Source organism: Seriola aureovittata, chromosome 8 (genome assembly GCF_021018895.1).
Source record: "Seriola aureovittata isolate HTS-2021-v1 ecotype China chromosome 8, ASM2101889v1, whole genome shotgun sequence".
NCBI lineage: Eukaryota > Metazoa > Chordata > Actinopteri > Carangiformes > Carangidae > Seriola > Seriola aureovittata.
This window is the reverse complement of record NC_079371.1, coordinates 3550644-3574711: the sequence shown is the minus strand read 5'-3', so window position 1 is coordinate 3574711 and position 24068 is coordinate 3550644. Positions and strand designations below refer to the sequence as shown.

At 38.5% G+C, this 24068-nt stretch overlaps 1 protein-coding gene across 2 annotated transcripts in view; it reads right to left on the bottom strand.

Moving 5' to 3' along the window:
* tapt1a (transmembrane anterior posterior transformation 1a) overlaps positions 1 to 23608 on the bottom strand; it is a 28728-nt gene extending 5120 nt beyond the window's left edge. The window contains exons 1-14 of one of the 2 annotated variants that reach the window (XM_056383343.1): positions 23407 to 23608; positions 19883 to 20013; positions 17602 to 17720; positions 15959 to 15991; positions 12301 to 12463; positions 11012 to 11147; positions 10332 to 10429; positions 10063 to 10132; positions 8653 to 8733; positions 6359 to 6468; positions 6155 to 6214; positions 5963 to 6031; positions 5665 to 5741; positions 4019 to 4191 (exon numbers count right to left, since the gene is read on the bottom strand). In XM_056383343.1, coding sequence (XP_056239318.1) covers positions 4019 to 4191; positions 5665 to 5741; positions 5963 to 6031; positions 6155 to 6214; positions 6359 to 6468; positions 8653 to 8733; positions 10063 to 10132; positions 10332 to 10429; positions 11012 to 11147; positions 12301 to 12463; positions 15959 to 15991; positions 17602 to 17720; positions 19883 to 20013; positions 23407 to 23596 — 1510 coding nt within the window. In that variant the 5' untranslated portion in view covers positions 23597 to 23608. The remainder of the gene's footprint in view (positions 1 to 4018; positions 4192 to 5664; positions 5742 to 5962; positions 6032 to 6154; positions 6215 to 6358; positions 6469 to 8652; positions 8734 to 10062; positions 10133 to 10331; positions 10430 to 11011; positions 11148 to 12300; positions 12464 to 15958; positions 15992 to 17601; positions 17721 to 19882; positions 20014 to 23406) is intronic. The other variant, XM_056383344.1, reaches the window with a different exon arrangement.
* Positions 23609 to 24068: the final 460 nt, after the last annotated feature.

Below are 24068 nucleotides of genomic sequence, written 5' to 3'. Positions count from 1 at the left end.
AACAGCAGACAGAAAGTTAGTGACAAGCTGGCGACCAGGAGGGAGCACCCGGCAACAGGTACGTTTCTCAGGAGTCGGTGGACAAATAAATTCGGAAGTTTCTTGGGTCTGCTGGAGGCAGTAAGCAACTGTTCACTGACACGTTCACCGTATCAATTTAATAACGTGACAACATATTTTTTTTGTTGCTTCTTCTAATATTTAACAATATGTTTTTTCCTACTTTCAATGTATTGAAATATTTTTTGGGGATATTTCTCTATTTACAGTCGCCCCTCCTGTTTTGTGTTGTAGTGTGTAAATGTGTAAATAAAGTGACGTATAGAGTGTTTACGGTACAAACGATTTAAAAGAACTAGTATTTGAGTAACACACTGAATACACATACACACATACATACATACATATACAAAAAAATGAGCTCCCCGCTTCTTCTCTGGAAGATATGTGAGCCTTAATAAACGTTAACCACCATATGGCTTGAAATGGCTGATTCCAAACTGCTCATTACCCATTTCTGCCCTCTGGGCAAAAGCATGCAGTATAGACAGATGGCATATCTTAGTTTTATGTGAATCCAGACCATTGTAAAGACAAAGACATGCAGATGAACATAATTGTGCAGTGGATGCACTGGAGCAGCAGGTGAAGCCCGAGGCACAGACCGAAGTAGTTTAATGTTAGAAAAGTGAGCATGGTATCTGAGGTCGCTGGTTCAAATCCCAGCAGCTGAATGTGTAGGAGGCACAAGAAGAGACGCACATTAATTTTTACCTCCACCTCAAAGTAGTTATTATTATACTCTATATGTTGCAGCACGACACCTTAAGCTCTCTGAGAAACCAGATTCATTTGTAACACAAGCGGCGGCAGGAGCTTTGATGTTTGATATGACATGATGCACCATCAGGATCTTTGTCATATTAAAGCTCCTGGCTCAGCGCAGCAGGCGGATCTGTGGCACACACGGGAGGGAAAGATCTGCAGGGATTTTGGCTGTGGATGACAGGGAAATACTGCCACCTCCAAATCTGTGTGTCTGATTGTGTGTGTCTGTGACTCGAGGTACAAGGCCTGTTTAACACTTTGTCAAGATATTTACATGAATCTTAATGAGCTAATTCTTATGTAAATATTTGAAAGTAGGAAATAGGGGATTTGTTTTTTGTTTTTAGTCATCGTAAGTTTAAGGCTGCAACTAATAAAGCTGTCCATAAGAGGGTAAATCAATACAACGACAGATGTAGCTGCTTGTGTTGGTGCTCCTTTGGGTGCATGTTTTGAGACGTGTCCTCAGGTTGCTGGTGCTGGGATGGGATGCTAGGCTAACTGTAGCGAGAGAGCGAGTGCTCGGAGGCGTGCTGGGTTGTGAACTCTCTGCCATCGTTAACACACCGGTTGTTGTTGAATTAATTCAGCTTGACCTACGTTTCATTTTCAATCAGTGAAAGTGACACTGCGTGACTTCTGCAGTGTAATCAGTTCAGCGTTAGCAGCAACTAACAAATGTTTTCATTATCAATTAATCTGCTGATGATCTTTAAGATTGATTAATTGATTGTTTAGTTTATAAATTAAAACTTGATGCTCTGGTAGCATACGGTTTGTCAACTGGCTAATTGATTAATTAATTAATCATTTTAGGTGTAACATCTACAAAATAAACAACTTCATAGACTCTATTTCTGAGTGCTGTGGACACAGAACCTGCTGTATCCTAACAAAACAGAGACTGATCCAATGATTAAAGAATGTATTAAAATAACATTTACTGCTGGTACAATTTTGTTGGGACGATACATTTAGAGCCGCGACAAATTAAACTCACTGGTCTGATGGAAACGCTGCAATCAAAGGTCAAAATCTCAAAATTTAAAATGAAATATCTGCGACGTCACCATAATTCAATGTCACATTATTGACACAATTGTCAACTATAAGAACTACAAGATGATTATTCTAGAAAATATTTGGCCATTAGCTGCCAAACTACCCACAAGACTACATAACATTATACTGTGTTTCAAGCAGTACGCAAAGAATAAGCATTAGCTCAAAAATTAGCTTTGGTGAGATGAGAGAGTGTGATGAGACAATGTGAATTTATTTTCACCTATAGCTGCTTTGGTTGAATCAAATCATCATCATCTGATATTTAGAGAGACTTCTCTACAACCAGAAGGTCACAGGTTTGATTTCTGCTCCACCAGACACAGGATGTTTGAGCTGCCTGAAGCTGGACACTGAGCTTCTACCTGCTGACAAATCTGTCTGGATGCAAGTGTCAGCTAAATGCCTTAAAATATAAATTAAAGTGTCAGCTAAACGCCTGAAAATGTTAATATAAACATGATTCTTCTCTTAGGCGGGGTGAGGTAAGCCAAACGTTGCTTTAGAGACTACAGTGCATGCAGTGGACAAACACTGGATTTAGAAAGCAGCATCCAAATAGTATGTAAATCATTACTAGCAACCTTATTGTTAGATATAAAAAACAACAGTGCTTTGTTCCCTTTGTGCATGTGTTGTTGAAGCTCGCTGTAAGACAATACTGTTTCATTAAATACAGTACGTCGTAGTGCAGAGAGACAAGAAAAATCAGCAAGTGAGTAGGAGGCCGAGCTCAACATGCAACATCATTTATGAGCAAGATTAAATCCCAGGACGTCTCATTTACTAGATATCTGTTCCTGAGAAGCAGAAGGAGGCTGTTTTACCTCGTGAACACTTTTCATATCTCCAAAATAAGCTATAACCCAAATGTTACATATGTGAAATATTTTAGCTCTTTATTTTGTGATCAAAAACCTGTGTGCAATTCGAAATGAATGAATAGCTGTCTGGACCGGTAGAGCAGCAAGACATATCAAAAGCCATGCCTATCATTAGACTACTGACTAGAACACAGACGGAGGTATTAACAGAATCATGACGAATCTACATATATTTATATAGAGGCCTGAAATGTTAACTTAAATATTCCAGGACTTACTCTGGTTGTGTCTGATTGTAGGAACCCTGATTGTTCCCCGCAGTGTAATCAGTGAGAGGGACAGAGGGTTATCAGGCTGAGATGCTTAAACAATTATGTAAAGTGATTGGGAACACTCCCCTCCGATAAGTGGGTCGACCTGTGTGCTCCTCTTTCCCAAAAACCTGACAGGATGATATTTTGCTCTCATTATAGTGATGAACAGATTTTAAATACGGTGACAAACTGTTCGTGTCCATGTTAACTCAAACCTGTAATAACTGATTTTATTTGGCCACTTGGGGGCAGCAGAAACGAGCTGTAAACACAATGTTGACATATGATCTGAACTTATCAGTAAACAGTCGCTTATTTATTTACACATCCAGTGGTTACGGAGCAACATTATCATTCATTTTGAGTCGTGTTTCTGTCCACATGACAAATATTAATCCAATGTTCACTCTTTTTTTTTTTTTTAGCTCTGTTTTTGGTCATCACCAGCTGCTGAGGGAAATCTTCACCAGCTGCGTCGGCTGGGTGTTTGGTGCTGAGCAGATCACGCACAGTGAGTTTGTTGAGGGCTGAGAGGAGCTGCAGATTCAGCTGGTGATTCTCTGTAGGTTCATGAAGATGAGCAACTTCTTTCACGTTGTTGTTTAATGCCGCTTTAAGTATTGTTTAATTTGACAGCATGACACGGGTGTGTGATCGCTCCTTATGATTTTAATTCTATTTAGAGTTTAAAAACAGCACTACATTTTTATTTCAGCATCAAAGCATAGTGTGATCAAAACAAGAGAACTACTGTTTGAAACTAGTTAAAATGCAGTGGCTCTATAAATACACTTTAAGGGACTTTAATCTTTGAATGGTTCTTATACTGATAACTGTTTCATATTTTGTTGGCACACCCTTCTACATACATGCGCCACACCATTATCTCAGGGTATCTTTTATATTTTTATAGATTTATAGAAGCAGAATCTGTGTAAAGACACAAAGAACTTAAAGAAAGAACTGATACTAAAGGTGTGTGTGGTTTACCTGAAGGAGTGGGACATCTTGGCTGGTCAGCTTTGCTGGGGCTCTTTGCAGAGGAGGAGGATGGAGTGGTCGAGGGCCTCTCGAACAGTTTGTCCTCCATGTTGGCCCTCTTAACGTAAACACACGACTTCCCCAGGAGCACGATACTGTTCAACACTTTGAGTGTAACCAGCCTGCAGAGGGAGAGGGCTGCAGTTAGCGGTTGCATTTCTGGCCACAAGAATCAGAAACTCTCTCCTCTTCCTAAACAACTACCGCGGCGTTGCAGCAGTCGACAGCTGAAACTATTTTGACTGGAAAATAAGAAATTATAACTTTGACAAAGCATCTACTTTAAGCTTTAATTTGCAAAATCAAGAATCAGAATATTTGCAAACGTGCGTTGATTAACTATAATAATAAAAATAATACATTTTATTTACAGAGCACTCAGGCACTTAATATTGTGGAGATGTTGACACTCAAAATAATCTGTAATAATTTAACATTCTTGATTATTATGCTGCACTGTTGACTTTCACCAATTTGATTGATCTATTCAGCATTGAGCTGTAAAGTTTGGTACATTCTTATAATGAGGATTATCACTTAGTCATAAGTGAAGAGCTGTTATCACAGTGCTGAGATGTAGCAGAGTTTTCACAGTGCTGTCTTGAGCTGGGACACAGCTATAATGAATCTCCTCTACCATCTGGTTTCAGTCGCCTCCGTTCACATCCCACCACTGACACCAGGATGTTGATGTGCACCATCCTTCTGTGTTTCTGGGCTTCGCTATAAGGCCCAAACTCTGACACTGTGATGAGAGAAAGACGGACACATTTGGGTCTGTGGACCACCGCTCGCTGTGACAGGGTGTTTCGGACTGAGAGCGTGTCAGCACGGCTGAGTCTTCGCCAAGGCACAGCGCTCTGGTCAAGCCAGAGCTATTTTTAAATCAGGGGGTGGGGAGGGCCAGAGATGGCACTAGAGATGACAACATTGTATTCTTCACCCTGAGGGAAACTCTTTAATGGTACGAGCCCGATGGGATCCGGCAAATGAGAATGAGCGAGGGTATCAGCAGCTCAGCTCAGGGAGAATGTGAGGCCACAGTGTTAATGCTTATGTAACTGTGTATGTCTCTGAATCTGAATGTGTGTTTATGACAGCGCCTGCATGTGTTAGTGTGCAAGCATGTCAGTACAGTGGACATGTTTGTGTGAGAGTCTCTGTGCATATTTGACACACTATAATTGTAAATAAACAACTAAACATTTAAATATTCAATAATAAAAGACTAAATGAAGACAAGGTTACGATTGAATCATATGGAAATATATATTTTGACCTGCATTTCAATGGTTTAAGCCTGCAGTTCAATAAGGTAAGGGAGTGAATAACTGCATATATCTTATCACCATATTAATGTGCATGAAAACCTTAGACAACCAAATTCAGTTTCAGCCTTTAAACCTTCTCTTGAGCTTATTTTATACAGTCTGATTAAAATATATGCAGCAAATGTAAGAAGAAGAAAATGTCATGTTCAGTACAACAAGCACAGTAATACGAGGCTTAAAAGTTCCCTCAGTTCTGGATGCTGGGCAGGGCGATCTACAAATATATCCTGCTGTAATATTAGTAATACAGAACTAAAGACTTACCCGAGATAAAAGAGGAACACACAAGTGTATGACAGTGCTCCCTGCACCTTCACCGAACTCATCACCACTCGGATAAGCTGTTAAAACATTACAAAGCAGAACAAATTGAAATTCTAACTTAGTGAATCAGATGAAAAAAATCTAATTTGAATGATAGTGAGAACCATGAAGCAGCTATTTTCAGCCAGTGGAATTAAAGTTTGAAGTTTGGAGGAAGTTCTGGTTAATGCTTGTGTGCCAATGACTAAGTCCTGTGGTATTTAGTTTCTGAATAGCGACATACTGCAGGCTTTCTTACCAGAACAGCCAAAGGCAGAGGGATGAAGCCCATCCTCCTGGCCACTGAGTCACTGTAGTCAGTACAAGCCTACACAGTGACAGACGAGCACAGATTATAGCACTCAACAAAACCGCATCGATTAGCTGCGTAGGCTCAGTGCTGTTTATGCAAGTATAACGACGGTGATATGAAAAACAGACACTTGCTTACATTTTTCTGTCGACTGCTGACGAGATCGAAGGCCAGACTGGCTCTGTATTCACTGTACACCTGCAGGGGAGGCAAGATTAATAATGGAGTATGAGAAAAGTAGGAAAGCAACGGACCACGTACAGTATTATACATGTACTATATGTGACAAGGTGATAACGGATGACTGTTTGAGAAATAATGAACATCAGGTTCGGTCCTTACATCTGCAGTGATGTCGTTGAACTTTGTGATGAAAGCGTGTTTAATAATGTCAACGGCAACTTCAGAGGTGACGACCATAAAGACATCAGGGAACAACACCCACAGATGGTCTGAAGAAAGGCAAACAAGAAGAAGGAAGATAAACTGTAATTTATGCTGAGTAAGAGAGAGTGCATATACTCCATCCCTCGATACTGTGTCTACATTCTGCCCACAAAACACAAGGCTCCAGACACAAGGAGCTGTCGTTATTCAGGTGTTGGTACTGAGTATGGTACTAATGGTACTGAGATTTTTCTGAGCCAGTATTCGATCTGGTGACAGTTACAGTTACAGTCTTAGCTAATACTATAAAGAAACAAGAGTCACGTATTCATAGTTTTATTTGCCACCTGGAGGAAGTGGAAAAAGCTGAAACACAACAGGGACATATTTCCACCTAACAAATGCATCTCGTGGCTGTTGAGAGCGGTGAGACTGAGCCACTGCAGCATGTGCTCATTGTGCTCATGTGGTGGGGTTCTGTTTTTCTGTTGCTTCTGTTTTTGTGATGGGTTCGGTCCTTCTGTTTTTCGTGGATTTATTTCTGTCACTTTAGTTTTGGTGCTTGGTTTAGGTGAGAGGAAGGACAGCAGATCCTATGACCCTCTGTGGGTTGGTCTGAGTGGCTTCACTTCTGTTTGTTACTGTTGTCTGGCCCATCCGCTTTTGTTTTTTTATTCTGCTGTTGATTATGGTCATTTTCTTTCATTGTTTGTCTATTAATAGACAAGTTTAGTTTTGCTGCAGCAAACTGACTCCTGTGATTATGTTGGACGGCTGTTTTGTTGAGGAACCTTGTCGGAGTCGTAACACACGCTGAAAAACCAAAAGTCCTGTGACCCAACATACCAACATATTTAGAAGTGCAGCTATAATAAAATTATAAAAAATATCATTATAATAATGTATCAGATGACAAAATGTGACAATGTGAAAGAGGTCGCTCATGGTGATGAACGTACAGAGAATTATCACCTGAATCAGTTCCCTTTAGCTTCATGCTTTACTGAGCTTTATAGTGAGTTTCAGATCATTGTTTAGCTCTTCAGTCTGCAACACTAGCGAACGGGTTCACTCTCACTTCTCTCATAGTGTTATTTTCAGCCGGAGCAGACAGCTGTTTGCTCTAAAAAATCCACTGTGCACTACCTGCCCACCATCAAACAGCAGACAGAAAATAGTTAGCGACTAGCTGGTGAACAGAACAGAACATTTACAGCCACATATTTCCCTTGGGAGTTGGTATAGAACAAAAACAAAGCTAAAAGAAGAGTGAATATTAGACTTACATTCCTCAAGGGAACGGTAAGACAACTCTGTATGAACAATAACCCTGCTCCACAACTGCAAAAGCAACTGTTTGCTAACATGTTTGCTATCTCAGCTTAAAAGTTTGCAGATAAAGCAAAGACAGTGCACCTGAGATGCAGTCTGAATCCTTTAGTAAATGAGGGGTTTTAGTTTATTGACTTTTACTAAATCTACAAATGTTTTCACTTTGTCATTATCGGTTATTGAGTGTAGAGTGATGCTGATTGAAAATGGTGATTTTATCCATTTAAAATACCATATGTTTCTTTGGAACCAGTACAGTCAGTTTACTTGAAAAAACCCTGAGATTATAACTAATATTTTACAAAATGCTGCCATACTTGCACAAATGTCTTAAATAATGAATGAGCAAAACATCTTTGGCTCCTATTTCATCCATTTCAACTATTAGAAGTGTTTAGTAGGTAATTAGCTGAGAGCAGGTGCTTCTGTTTCTGCTGTATAATGCAAACAAATAGGTGCAGGCACCATGAAAGCAGCATGGAAGATAAGTAAATTACTGGAGACTTGTGATTTGTATACCTCTTTAGCAACAGAAGGCTGTAGCTCTGCTGGTATTAGTACATCAGTGTTATGATTTCAGCTGACAGGCCACGTCTGTCATCTACTGTGTCTCTGGCTTTGAGACTGTCAGGAGGAGCTGACTGTTTTCAGAAAGCTGTCACACAGAAACACTCGGCTCTCTTCCCCCGCTCTGCTCTGTCTCATTCACTGATGTTTGCGGGAGGTTAAACACTCCAAGGTGTTGCAGTGGGTCATCTGAAACAGCACGGAAGGAGCTGCTCAGCATACTGAATTTTTTTACCCACGACAAGCACCGACCCTCGTGTTGGGATTTCAACGCACCTGGGGTAGCCTGATATCTGTTAACTGTCGTATAAAACAAGTCTATGAAACCGTAGTTTGAGACGAATAATTACCTGCGTTCCACGAGAACTGCTCCATATTCCTGAGACAGACGATGAGCAGGAGAACGTAGCTGGTGAACCGCTCTTTGATATCTGCAGGATAAAATAATCAAATTTGCAATTACAGTTCCTCAACTCTGGAACAACCTGGAAGAAAATGTGATTAGTAAAGACTCCATCTTCATTCTAGCTGCAATAGAGCCACATTTACCCACACTTCCTGTCCTAATCAGGGTTTCTGCAGGGTGCACCAAGTTAACTTTAAGACTTTTAAAGATCTTCTTAATGCCCCACAGACTGAAATTTAATACATGTTTTACAGTCAGACTGGCAGAAGTATTAAAGTACGATGGAAAACCAACAAGGACGGCTTGGAATTATTCATTATTATACCATAATTTTTCAGGAGTTTAACGATAATTACTGATGATATAATGAATTAAATTGATGCAACCTGGACCAAAATAGGTGGCAGAAAATTGATGGATAGATTAATCATTTAAATATGTTAATTTAAGATCAGTTATATTTTTTTCATTTTCAGACTTTTCCAGACATGCAGATGTCCACCTTTCCTCTATTAATGTTTCTGTTCTTAACATTCTCATTTCATTTTCTTTAGAAGGTTTCTATTCTTTTAATTTGCATTTTAATGTGTTCATACTGTTTTTTTTGCTGTTCTTCTTTTTTCTTTTTAATGTTTTTTATGCATTATGTAGAACACACATTACCCTCATGTATGAAATGTGCAATGCAAATAAACTTGGTTTGTTAATGCTGTGTATACTGCATGTGTGTTAAAACGTGTGATCCTAAAAAGGTTAATTTGTGTTCAGTCAGTTTTATTGTGCAGCAAAAATTATGCAATGAGATAAGTGAAAGGAGTTACAGTCACTTTAATCTGCGTCAGTATTACAGACTGTAAACATCCATCTAGCGTGATATAAAGACACAGCTGTAAATGTTTACAATACCATTATCTGCACTGATAATACCATGCTAGTTAGGACTAAGCTCAGCTCCACAAACAGGCAATAAGATGTGAGTGAAACGTGAGAGGGAAATCTTATTCTTCTGCTGTCATTAGAATACAGTTAGAGTGACTGAAAAAAAACAACAACAGCAACAAAAAAAACCAAGCTGCCTCTGGGGATGTAAGAGGAAATGCACACATAATTAATCCTATAGCAAAGTGTGTACTCTTCTTTCAAAGCCAAATGGATGGATTCATAAAAGGTTTCTGTGTAAGGATGCGGAATTAAGCCTTAAATAATTCCCTGTTTTGATTTTCTATTGTAGTTTGATGCTAAACATTTTATCCAGAATTAAGGACTGTCAGTCACACATCTATTCCATCCACATGAGAAAAAAACAAAACAGGAAAAATGTTTTCAATTTAAAGTATGTCTTTGACTATCTTACCACTGTTGGACATTTGGAATAAGTTGTTCTTCTCAAATTTCTTGAACACGCTTCCTTTAATCTCGACAAACTGTTTGAGAGGGAGCAGAAACGCAAAGGAAGAAATGCAGTTAGCAGGATTTATGATACAGACAATACGACCTATAATGTTGCAGCTGCATTTCATCATTAACATGACAAGTTTCGTCTTTCACATCAAGCCGCTTGTTGTGTACTATAATATTTAAGGTGTGCACTGTATGTGTGTACATTTGTGTATGTGTACTGACGTTGTTGGACATCATGATGGTGAGCAGGGACTTGTTGTGGGAGTTGAAGGCGACGTTGAGGGTGGAGGCTTGGACCATGATGAGGATGGCATGTAGGACTGAGAGACAGACACTCAGGAAAACAACTCATTTATAAAGCAGTGAATACCTGTTATAAGCAAAGCAACTTAACAGTTATACAGACAAGCTCCTGACCAAAACAACACTTTTGATGCCTAAAAATATTTCCTGTGACATCAAGAGTTTTGTTCTTGTGAAATATTCTTGAACAAGAAAAAAAAACCTTTAACTGTCCTAATTGTAGGAATGACAGACAAGTTTAAGAAACTACAGATAAACAGAAGTTACAGTGCACTGACCTTGACTAAGGGTCTGTTTACAACTGTAGTTCATCATCCTTGCTCCAGACCAGCAAAAATTAATCACTTTTTGCCTTTTATAGTTCCTGTGTTTCTGTCTAGCCAGAAGAAAATAAAACAAAGCTAATTCTAGTGCCTGTTAACCAAGTAATGCTTCACTTAAAAGGCTTTACTTATCTTCTCCAGTGGTCATAAAGAGAGTTAAATATGAGCATTACATGATGCTATAACTGTACATTCACTGTTAAAAATCAATTTTGGAAAGAGATGAAGACTCAAATCCCTGAAATATTTTGCTACTGATTTGAACCAGAAGGATACAGACATAAAAGACGGCCATGAAGAAGTGAGGGATGACTCCTATACTGTCTCTTTTCCGTTCTTTGGGTTCTGTGGCCGTCCAGTACAGAGCATCCAGGATATCTTGACCAAAGGAGGAGAAGAGGCGGTCTGCCACCTGGCAAAGGAAGCGCAGATAAGGTCATAATAAGATAATAATACTATGTATTTCACTCCTCATCTTACCTACATCCTCTGATAATGTTCTCTGGTAGTTGGTTTTTGCCATCACTTTGTTTCCAAAACAAAATCTATATTAATATTGCCATCCTGTTTGTTCTTTTTTGAGATGAGATTATACCCGAGCTCACTAACAGGCGGACCGTCCTGTCTGGACCAAGACCTATAAACTATGAAAACTTTGAAATAGACACTTGTCGTGTCTATTTCAATCAGCGCAGCCTTTCCTGCCTTTATGGCTCTGGTCATGTGATCAGGCAATCATTGCACCTTGATAGTTAGTGGGGAAAAGGAGGTGTTAAAGCTGTTCAACTGTTAAGATGTGTTGAGATTGTTTTTTATAAGAATGGTTGGTTAAGATGTGATAAAAATTACAAAAAAAGAAGAAAAAAAGGAAACTCAAGAAACACATTTTATTTAATTTTTCTGAAATATAACTAGGATTGTAACCTTTAATTTGCAGTTCAGGCATTTAGGTTCCATCTCATCACCTGCCAATTTCACCTATTTCCAGTTGACAAAGTGGAAACACTGAATTGCTTCGGCTGTTTTCCATTTTGCAGCCTTAATAATAATAAGGATAATAATAATAATACTACAGCCCCTTAAGTGAGCAATATGTAACTGAGCGTGAGTGATTCAACCCGTGCAAAATGTTGTCACAGAACCCTGGAGCAAGGCACCAAACCAACTGCTTGCTCTCTATACATAAGTCATCAAACCAACAGAAACAAATTCACATTGATGTATTTCTGTATTTGGACCATTTGGGTTAAATACATGCTGAACCGGGAGAAAGATTTATAAACCAACACAGGTACAAAATCAGAAACTGTGTACACAGACTGAAGGTGGAAAACGAGAAACGTACATACACAGAATCCTAAAAATGTACTGCAAATCTGTAAACTTAACCTGCCTGAGTCTTAACGTCCTCTCACAGTGCAGGGGCAGCCGCTGTATTATAACACATAGCTATTAAGCATTTAGTATTCAAAGAACAGACATCTGCAGGTTTCTTTTGTTATTGTCTAAATACCTGAAGCGATGCTGTATACATGTCAGATATTAGTGTGTAAACTGCGCGGTACCTCCAACATGTTGTAGATGATGTAGAGTTTGATGACAGACTGTCCTCTGATCAGGTGGTACATCATGGAGTAATCGACGTAATGCATCATGGAGAAGCACAGCACCAGGATCAGTCCCTTCAGCACGTCACACACCTGCGCTGGCTGCAGCAGGCGCGACCCACTGACAACGCACACACAAAAACACACAAAAACATCAACTTGTGGCGTCTATACTGACACTTGGAGACATTTAAAGAACATTTTTTTGCACGTTTGAATGCAGACTTGCATGCTGACATACACATTGTGCAATATATCCATAGATAACATGCACACAAAATAGCCTGTCATACTGTCTGAATGAACAGTTAAATGTGTTTACATCAACATATAACATGTGTATATACAGTAAGGCCCAAAAGTGTTTCCTATTCACTGGTCTCATACTGCTGGACCGCACTGTATATGCTGACAAACACACACATTTTTACCAAGCAAAGATATGACTATGATTGCATGAACACATACATATATCTACAACATTGACACACATTTTTTTTCTCAAACTTGGCATCATTAATACTTCACTGGTGGACCCCTGATTTAATACACTACCAGACCAGTACCACTGTTTACTGCTTGTTATCAAGGCTTTGAATGATCTCTGCTATTCATCCCATGCTAGGAAACAGTAGGGCAACACATACTGGGATAAATAATTCATTTCTGTTCAAAATGAGATAATCAGCATAAAGGAAAAGGAAACAAGTAGTGGTAAGACAAAAAACACAAGATGAAATATTAAAGCTAGTATCTCCTTCATTCTAAAAGTCATCTCTTTATAAGATTTATCTTCTTTAATATGTTTCTGTTTTGGTTCAACGCTTCTGCTCCTGTAAGCTTAAATCTTTGTTGTTCTTATCTTCCAAACAGACTGCATAACAAAAACTTCATATATCTGTTTGATGGTTTATCTCCATGAAAAAATACCTTTTTATTTAACAAAAGAACTACAGCATTTTGGACAGAAATGTTTCAAATAGTGTTGGACGATCAAGTAAATGGAAGAAAACACTCAGGCTAAAGCTGTCACATACTGCAGGAGCGGCAAAACGTGTCTTTTAATGGCTAATAATGTGTTTCAAACATGTGCAGCTTTCATAATTAATGGCGGTGGCAGCTTGGGAGCATGTTAAGAGGAGGGCTGACAAATCCATAGAACCAGTTATTTACTATGACAGGGATAACTGGGAAGAGCCAGAGAGAGCTTAATTCCAACACATCCTGGATATTTCCCACGTCAGCTGTGTGACTGGTCTATAAGTCTACGACCAACCCGGAGAACAGCAGTAAAAAAGGTTTTCATCTACTTACCACACGGGCTGATTACTGACCAAAATCAGCACCAACATAGAGTTTAATGAAGGAAACGGTCCCTTCGGATGCTTACCTGCTGTTAAAACAGACTAATTACACACTGTTTCTATGTTGGCTGTTTACCACACTGCGACAAACACTAATTGCCATCAATAACAGCCGTCTTAATATTGCCAAAGTTTAACACTATTTTACAAATACTACTTAATAATTTTCCACTACATCACTATAAACCACATGGACTGATACTTGACCAACCTATTAGTGCACAAGACATCATTACCGTCATTAGTTTTGGCTGCTGTTGCTTCACATCAACAGGGCCACTCCTCACCCTTTACACTTTTATAAAAACATGAGAGAGGTAAAGATATCATGTTTCACAGGGTCGATGTTGGAGGGTGTGGTAGGTGTGGAGATATGGACTATTTTAGGATCTGACTCCAAGCTGAGTGAGGAAAAAGGCCCCGAGTTTAGAAAAATGTGTAAATTAGCTTAATCAAGTGTCGCTGTCTTCTGAAGCGATGTGCAGCTAAGCACAGAGCTGTGAAGAGAACAGGATGAGATGAAGAGCTGTGCCTTTTTGTCCAAAGCATGAAAAACAATGATTGCCTTCATAACCACATAAATGTTACTGTGAATACACAGTGAATATACACTACAATATACACTGAATATACACTACATTTCATTAAAGATCTAATTCATCCCTGTAATACACGATGAGGTGAACCTTGATAAAAAACATATGAGCATTATTGTGTTCTCTTGTATGTATATTTACGATAAAGGAAACAAGGCAGATAAAAATGCAAAAATAGACTGATTTGTTTTGCTAATTATGGCTCCATCCAGTGGTCAGGTCTGAAGCCATTCATTATAAAATAGGAGCTGGTCCAACGTAACAAAAGCTTCAGTCCTAAACATTATCTACTTCTAAGTTTAGTTTCTTCCATCTGATTATACGATTTCTGTTCAGTGCTGAATGTAAGAACAAACAAATAAATAAATAACTTGTGCTGTCTGAGGTCAGAATCAGAATAGAGAGAAGTGAGATGGGAGAGAGAGCGTGACTTAGTCAAAAATAAGCATAAAATGGGACTGCAGCTGAAATAACACATGAAAAATTGTTTTAAAAAACAGTTAAATCAGACATGAATAATAACCAACACTTGGGCATCAACTAATGATTGTTTATATTATCAATTAATGTATTATTTAGTTAACAAAATGACAGAAAGTTGTCCATGACAAGCTCAGGTGTCGCATAAATGTCTTGTTTTGTTTGACCAACAGTCAAAACACAAAACCAAAATACAAAGATATTAAATTTACAGTGACATAAAACAGTACAAGTAAGTTTCCAAATTTGAGAAGTTTGAACATTTATATTTGTTAAATGACTTAATAATCAATTATCAAAGCTGCTGCATACTGATTTCTGTTGATCGATTAATTGAATAATGTGTTCACTGTTGCAGTTGAACTTGTGTTGGTGAATAGCAGCTTTGGTATTCAGGTAGTTAAGTTGCTATCAGACATAAACCTCCTCACACAGCATTTAATTCTGAACAAACAGCTCTCTGGATGCAAAGCTGCTGCAGCCTGCACAAAGCAGTCCTCACAATCTCTATTCTATAAGCGTTATCTCCATAACACACATGAACATTATGTTTGAGTGCAGTCAGCTATGTGCTGCATTCCAAGTAGCCATCACTATGTGCCTTTCATACTGTATTAGCCCGATACACAGGATTAAAACTCGGGGCCAGGGAAAGAAGAGAAGCTTCATTTCTGATAGAAAACCTTGTTAGAGAAGCTGACTGCTGAGTAGAATCTAGCCAATATGCTTCTGTAGAGCAGCTGGGGATTTCAGTTTTCCTCTCCCTTAAATATTACTGCAGAGAGATGCCCTCAAATGAGGCAAATCAGTTCCAAACTGCTCCAGAAAAGCTGCTCAGTGACCAGCAGTGGAAGATCTGAATTTAGTAGGCAGCCCTCCAGTTTGAGCATGTGCAGCTGTATCACTGACAAGCAACACCGTGATGAGAATGAGCATGCACTCTCAGCAAACCTTCCTTGGATGAGTTTCGAAAAAAAAACAAAACAAAAACAAAACCCAGGACTTATGAGGAACCAACATGGCTGCTTTGCCTTGGAGAATGGGACATGATGTGCAGTGCCAAGCTGTATATTAACAGACACAATGGAGATGAGGAGAGACTGGTGAATAAATGTGGAGGCCGGTTCAGGACAGTGATAACATTAATGAAGCCCTGGCAGGCCGGTGGGAGCGTACCTGCTTCTTCTGCAGTAGGGGCATGTGCGTGCCCTGCAGGGGGGGAGGAAGGCAAGGGGAGAATCAGACAGATTCAGAGAGGGTGAGGTTGGGTAGGAGGAGAGGCAGCACCCATCAGAAGGGGTGGGGGACAAACGCCTTGTAGCTGTACTGCACCGCTTTTAAAATTCAATATTACATACTTTTTAAAAAGTATAACTGCTTGACATTTTGGTTAATGTGTATTCAAAGTGAAAACTACTGTTAATAAAACTGTATCGCAAAACATACATATATCACAACACCTGAATTTACTGTTAGCTAAAAGCTACACAGAGTATTGGGACTGGTAACAACCAGTACTTTTGTTTTCTAGATCTTCTGTACAAACTTTTAAAGACCTTGAAATATTATCGGATTAATTCACAGATTTCCCAGAAATGTACAGAAAAATCCTGAAGCCTGAACTAACAACATAACAGCAACATAATCCTGGTTAGAGCTACATCATTAATAAGCCTAACCTGGACGGTTGGGATACAAGAAGTCGTGGACAGAAACCAGAGTCAGAGTGGCTGGAGGGTTTATGTTCATGTTTATCATACATGGAAGAAAAAAATATATAAACTCATATACCAAACAGAAGTGAGTCATAAATGCATCTATTTGTGTGTGTGTGTATCTATACATATGATAATCTTCGTTCACATGATGCATATATTGTACATGTTTAGAGTTTGTCTTTGCTTGTGAGGATGTTTTGTATCATGATAATGGCAGTCATTATTTCGGCTAGCATTTTGGCTAACCCTCACCCCAGACCAGAATTGACAAAAGAATTACCCACATTGCATGGGAAAAAAGTTATATATATGCACATGCACAAAGAAATGGTAATACCAATTAATGTCCCCACTCGCACTCTCAAATTGATTTGCAGTTTCATAGGTCAAAGTTGAGCCACACTGAGGTAAACAACGTGAGATTCATCACTTGAATCTGGAATTCTGGTGTGACCACAACTGTACAATTCTCTACTTGCCAAACACAGATGCAGCTGCATCTGGGAGCGTTTTAATAAACACAGGGAACCTGCATGTGGAGTGTGATTGTATTTAAAAGTTTTGTACAAATGATCAAATGGAATAAAATTATTTTTGTTTCCGAACGATGATAAACTGCTTTAAGTCTTTTCCTAAAATGTACTGATCTGAGAGCTTTTCCTGGTTTTAACTTCCCTTGAAGTGTTTCATTTCTCTTAAAGTGACCCTGTACTGGGTCTTAGTCTCCTGACTGTTTTAATTATTTTATCTGTTCTCTTTGCTTTGAAATGTATTGATTTCATTGATTCTATTCTATTTATGCCTTTTTTAAAAAGGTGCTCTATAAATAAAGATTATTATCATTATTCTTCTCATTATCATTATAAACTATCGGGATTTTGACAATGAGCAAGACAGTTGCTGTAATTGTGCAGCCAGCACATCTGCAGGCTTGAACAGATGTGCATTTATACCTGTAGCTTGTGTGCAGCTGTGTGATTGAATCTTATATAAGACAACCCAAAGGTTTATTTTAAGTCTCTATATAAATCTGTGGACATAATTGTACGGTATGCTCCCATGTGGCCGAGTATGTGTGTTTGTGCGTGTTTAGCCACTGACCTGAAACCACAGCATGGCAGGGTGAGGAGGCGGAGCAGAGCCAGCAGCACCCTGAGGGGCAGCAGGGTGAAGACGTACAAGAAGGCATCCACGCACAGGAAGAAGCCAAAGATCATCAGCTGGAAAAGTCACACAGCAACACCTCTGAGTCAAACGTGTGAACAACAGGCAGTAAGCAAAACCTCCAAGTTAAACAATGATCATGAGTTGGAAAGATACAGTATAGCCTGTGGTCACATTACTCATCATCTGGAGAGAGTATTTATCTGTGTCAAACAAGGACAAGACCTATAAATACAATAAGACGATGAAAAAAGGATGCGTGAACATCAGATGGAGAGATTCACAACAGTTTCTTCTACAATTTCTGTCTGAAAAAGTAACGTCTCTTATTTTCTTCACACGCCTTCTGTCTCTTTTCCATCAAAGGAAATAATTAAAAACCAGACTTAAAGCCAATTACGTAGCACACATACCTTCACAGTCTCCCATAAACGAAGAGTCATTGCCTTGTCATTTTTTTTTTTTTTTTTAAAAAGGAATATTCTACAAGAAATACATTTAAGCCATCTGAGGTTTTCTTTCTCTTACTTCTGACTGGAAAAATATGAAAGCACTGAGGTGAGTTTTGATGGAAGCTGGTGGGAGGGTTTGTCTCTCATTGGTGGATTATTCTGAGTGACTTTTCTTGGGGTCTTGTCAGGTACCCATGAAGTTGGTTAGTCTGCTTAACATAGTAAAGTCACTGAGGTCTTTTATGTTTACACACATTCCTCTCCTGCCCCCAAGGAAAAGCCAAACCAGTAGGAGCTGTGTTGGTATGGGCTCGCTTGTTAAGACTTATTTCTTCTGAGAGAAGGTCCAGTCAACTCTGAAAATAATGTACAAAGACCTTTACACAACATGCAAATACACAGGATAGCCTCAGTACCCTGATTGTATATTTTTAATGCATAATTATTCTTTAATAAGTTTGGCTTCATTTACTTTCCAGCTTCTGAAATGTGAATGTTTTCTGTGTTGGTCAGAAAAGACATGTAAAGATATCGTCTTGGGCTGTGAGGAACTAAAATAGGTATTTTTCACTATTTTCTGATGGTTTATAAAAAACCCCACATAACTGATTAATAGAGAAAATAATTGGCAGATTGATTGATAATGAATTAATTGTTAGTTTCAGCTCTAAACAGGTGTTTCTATTATTTTGTCCATTTTCAAAAGTTGAACATTTTAACTTTTATGAAGGTAAAATTTATTGCAAGACTGTTTTATTAGGATGCTTTTGTTTTAGTTAGGGGTATCAAATAAACTTGCAGCTAGTGTATACAGGTTATTGACAGGTATCACTGAGAAATGTTCCTAGAAAGAGCTCACAGGTCAGAGCCATCCACATCTTATGAGCCAACACTGCCACCTGTTGACTCATGGGAAGAACAACAAAAATACACTGGTGTCAAGTGAATCAGGGCAAAATAAAATGTTGTTTTTACATAGTACTTTTATATATAGTTCAATCATAAGTACATTTTCGCTGTGTGTGTCATTGCAACAGTGTTTGTGTGTGTGTAGTTGAGATTGCAACTAATCATTTTCTTAGTGATTCGTCTTCCCATTATTCTTTTTAAAAAATAATCACTTGGTCGATACAGTATAATGTCAAGAACAAGGACAAATACATTGATTAACAGAGTCTTAAGTTAAATTACAAGCTTAATGTGACTAAATGTTCATAACCAAATATTCCGTTTGTATTATAATCATGTAAATCTTAACACTGAACAACTTTTTAATGGATTGTTGGATTCACTTGTCATCTCTATGCTTACACAGTTTTCTCGACATACACACACACTATCACAGTTTTATCTGTTCTGTTGTTTTTATCCTGATTCTGTTGTAATTCAAAACCCTAACCAGAGGCTGTAAATTACCTTCAGCTACTGTAGATGTATACATTACATCTGTTAGATTATTTTTCTGTATTCTAACAATGTTTATCTGTATGGTCCCTGAAGAAAACAAGGAACTCTTCACTTATAAAACTTTAACCTGCAGAAGCTTTGGGATTTTTACATGTGAAACGGAAGGAAGGACTGAATTAACTAATCAGGTTCTTACATCATACATCATACAGTGAGACTCTAAAGCTGTCAACTGACTCTGAAACAGTTGTATGCTGATTCTTGTGGTCTGTAAACACCTTCTGTGTGCTGCTGGGAATGACAGCTGACAGATGGAGATAGCTGAAGAGAAAAGGGGTCAGCTGAGGTTGATACACTACCTTCTCCAGTTCCTTGGGAATACGCATGCATGTGTAAACTCTCTCTCTGCGCTCCGTGTACTTTGCCTCATTGTGTTCCAGGAAGTATCCTCTGGTGAGCTCTGTGCAAATGAAACGCGCCAACGACGGATCTGGAACAACATGAGAGCAGCGGTGTTACCACAAGGCCATTGTCTGCAACAATTACAACGACAGCTATCATCACAATGAGAGCGCCAACCTTTGGAGAGTCATACTGCAAAATGAAAACAGGAGGAAACTTCTCTGAATGAGAAAAACTGGGGGTTTAACTGTATTTTTACATCTTGTAAAAGCTGACCATGCTAAATCAAGTTCTTTGTCAAACACAGTAGTTTTTTTCATGGCTAACTAGACCCTTTGTAACGAGGAGAAGTTACAAAGACAGTGATTTTAACTCTGGCATGGCATGGAAAATAATATTGAATTCTGTTATTCTGTTGACACTGTGTGAATTCACTTCAAAGGAAACACTGATTAAGAGAAGAGAACAGAGCTACAAAGTAAATAATTAATAAATAAATTAACAGAAATTTAATCCACAATAACTTTCACAATAATTGTAGATTGTAGTAACAGAATTTGTATTTTGGACTGTTGGTTGGACAAAAGAAGCTTTTTTAAGACGTCATCTTGGGCTCTGTTTTGAACATTTTATAAATAAAACAGTTAAACAATTAGTTGAGGAAATAAACAGCAGAACAACCTGCAGTAAAGATAAAGAGAGTAAAATAGAATAAAGAAATAGAGGGAAACATGAATTTTATTTGTAGCCGAGCAGCTGATTTTGTTGAATTGTCTCAGTCTGAGTGCCCCCATACTGTCTTCGCATTCTTTCCACTTGACTTCAACCCGTGAGAACTTGACAGATATGTCATGCTTCATAAGCTGAGGACAAACATGAGCTCACTGTACATTAAACATCTCCTGACCTGGCGGTATAATGTTGGCTCAACTCGCAACAGTTTTGCTGTTAAAGTCACATGGAGAGCTGGAACACGCTGGGGTTCAATGGGGTCACAGCAAAAAATATCCCATAGGTCCAAGTAAATTTAGCGTTTTCAGTTCAATTGTACATTTGCTCGCCTGTGCAAATTTGCATCTTATCTTGGCAAGTGTGTTTAATATTTGTACTTTATACTGTCCAATATTTAATAAGTAGTGTTTGCCTAATGTGAGATGTCCCCTTTCCTTGGTCTTGATTAGATGAATTCACAATGTGCACAGGGTCAAATAAGAATCATTGGAATCTGCAGGTCACATAAACTATACCAACAGGTGACCCAGTTAGAAAACTCAGCTCTATTTCTACTGCAGACCTTTTTATCAGACTTTATCATATGCTTTTCTTTATTGTTGTTACCACACATGGTGCCTCCACAGTCTTTAGACATGGTCGTAAAGTTTGATAGCTGAGATTTCAGTGCACTGTAATCTGTGACCAATCCGATTCTGTGACGTTAGAGGATTGCACAACAAGAAAGGATCAACCAGATATCAACAGGTGAGAAGTAGGGCTGCAACTACCTACTGTTTTCATTATTGATTAATCTGCAGATGATTTTTCAATTAATCATTTTGTCTACATGACCATTGTAATATTCCAGGACCCAGGGTGGCAGATTTGAAAGTCCATGTTTGGCATTTTGTTTGGAAAATTAAAGCAATAAATAATAAATGATAAAAATAGATTCCAATTAATTTTCTATCAGCTGATTAATTATTAAATAAATTGTTTCATATTTAAACTTAAGGTTTCTGCTGTCATAATCATCAAAACCGGTGACACTCGTTATCTATAGGGATGTTTTTTTTCCTTCACAACTATGAAAACTTGTGACTTGTGACTCGATTATTTGTTTTATAAGCTCAAGGAGGAACATTTGAATGTCTTATTTTAACCCAACTAACACGGCAGAATTCAGACATATTCAGTTCATCATCATATATGATGATGAAGCCTCACAGTGGAGATGCTGGAGTGCTTGGTAAATGTTTTGCCATTAATGCCATTTGTGCTTTTGCTGTTCCTGTAGGGGTTCATTTCCAATTTCAAAAGTTTCTTACTTCTTAGCAAGTGCATAGATTTATTGATGATTTGTCAGTACTTCCCAGCTGTATATATCATTCATTCATTCATTTTCTACCGCTTATCCTCTAGTAGGGTCGCGGGGGGGCTGGAGCATCTTCTCGGGCGAGAGGCGGGTACACCCTGGACAGGTCGCCAGTCCATCGCAGGGCAAACACATAGAGACAGACAACCATTCACACTCACAGCCACACCTATGGTCAATTTAGATTATCCAATTAGCCTAGTCCCCATTTTGCATGTCTTTGGATTGTGGGAGGAAGCCGGAGTACCCGGAGAGAACCCACACTGGCACGGGGAGAACATGCAAACTCCACACAGAAAGATCCCGCGTCCGAGCCGGGACTCGAACCCGGCACCTTCTTGCTGTGAGGCCACAGCGCTAACCACTGTACCACCAAACAAAACCCTAAACCTGGAACGCAGCAGAAAATGGATGGATTAATGTAAAACTCTGGATAATTTTAGAACTTTTTCATATCTTTAACTGTCTTTTTTGAGGGTTAGGGTTACTACTACAGTTTCTGCTATCATATATATGTATATAATATATCCGACCCTCTCTGTTCCTATTGGGTCAGTTTTTTTGCTTTAAAGATATCAAAACGTATAACTTTGTCTAAACACTATAGGGGCACCAATCTTGGTTATAGTTAGTTAGTGACTATGCCATGCACCTACAAATGCCCAGCCCTCCTGCACTAAAACAACAACAACAAAACAAGCCTCTTAAAATGATTCATCCACAAGAACCCATCAGAAATTAAGGATGTTTTACTAGTGTAGCCCTTAGGTCTCACCTAGATCACGTAACAGACATAGTCGTTTCTCTTTCTATAGCTAATGGTGATGTACCTTAACTTGTGCAGTAGTAATATAATGTATCTGAAATTTTATGTAACATCTGAAAGGTATGATTTTATAGACACCCTGAGGTGAAAATGTGTAGTTAAATACTGTAACAGACATGTAGATTACAGAGACAAAGTTTGCTGCTCAATGTTTTTAAGGCAGCAAACTTTAGACATTACTACTAAAGTAGCTACCGTAGCTAGTGAGACGGAAGACGCAGAGCTAGTTTAAAAGAACTACTCTTTAGTGTCAGTCACATACTTGTTTTTACAGGCAGGTTTAGTGAGAACGAGACAGATCATGATTAGTTAATCAAGCTAGCACTGACTGTAAACAACAGGCGGTGACAGCTCTCGGCTCTTTACAGTAAACTCTGAAGGTTTTCTAACTTTTTTTTAGCTTAAATGTTAGGGGTTATCGTTAAACACCGTGTTTATGAAGTCTCTGCAGTATTAATGCTTAAGTACGCGGTGAGAAAACTAAAGTAACACACTTAACGGCGTCTATCGTTTGGCAGCTGTAACAGTGGGAACGTCAGTAGTGGCGGAGGGGACCCAACGGTTACCTGCTGAGAGCTCCCGTTGCTCCCTCCTGACAGCGCTTATGTCGTAAACTCCCAACGTTTCCGGTAGTCCCGGATTTAAACCGATTTTGCCCGACTTGTGCAAATCCTCCCACGGTCGTTTCTGTCTTTTCTTGAGCTCAATTTCTGCTTCTTTCTCTTCTGACAGCTCGGTCCCCGACAAGTCCGCCATCTTTAGTTTGGCCGCCGCGTCGCCCCGTGCAACGTCATCGCAGTGTAGGTAAAAAAATAAACGACGTCATAACGATAACCGTTACCAGGTAGATTCAACGATTTATTAAAAATAAATAAGAAAAGATTCAATGGTTGATTAAAAGTACATGAATAAAGATTAAACCGTTTATAAAAAATTAATACATAGTCAATAGTTTATTAAAAGTGAAGATTCAATAGTTCATTAAAAATATATAAAGATTCAATATTCTATTAAAATAAGATAAATATTCCACAGGTCAAAGAAATAATACTATAAAAGTAAATTAATAGAAACTAGAAGTAAAATTTAGAGGAAAGTTTGTCAGGATTTTGAGTAAATATTTTTAAATAAAAAGTCAAAATGTTGACATAAAGTGTCAAAATTATGTGATACACAGTCAATACAATTACATTTCTTATGAATTTCATAATTTTGACTTAGTAAGTCA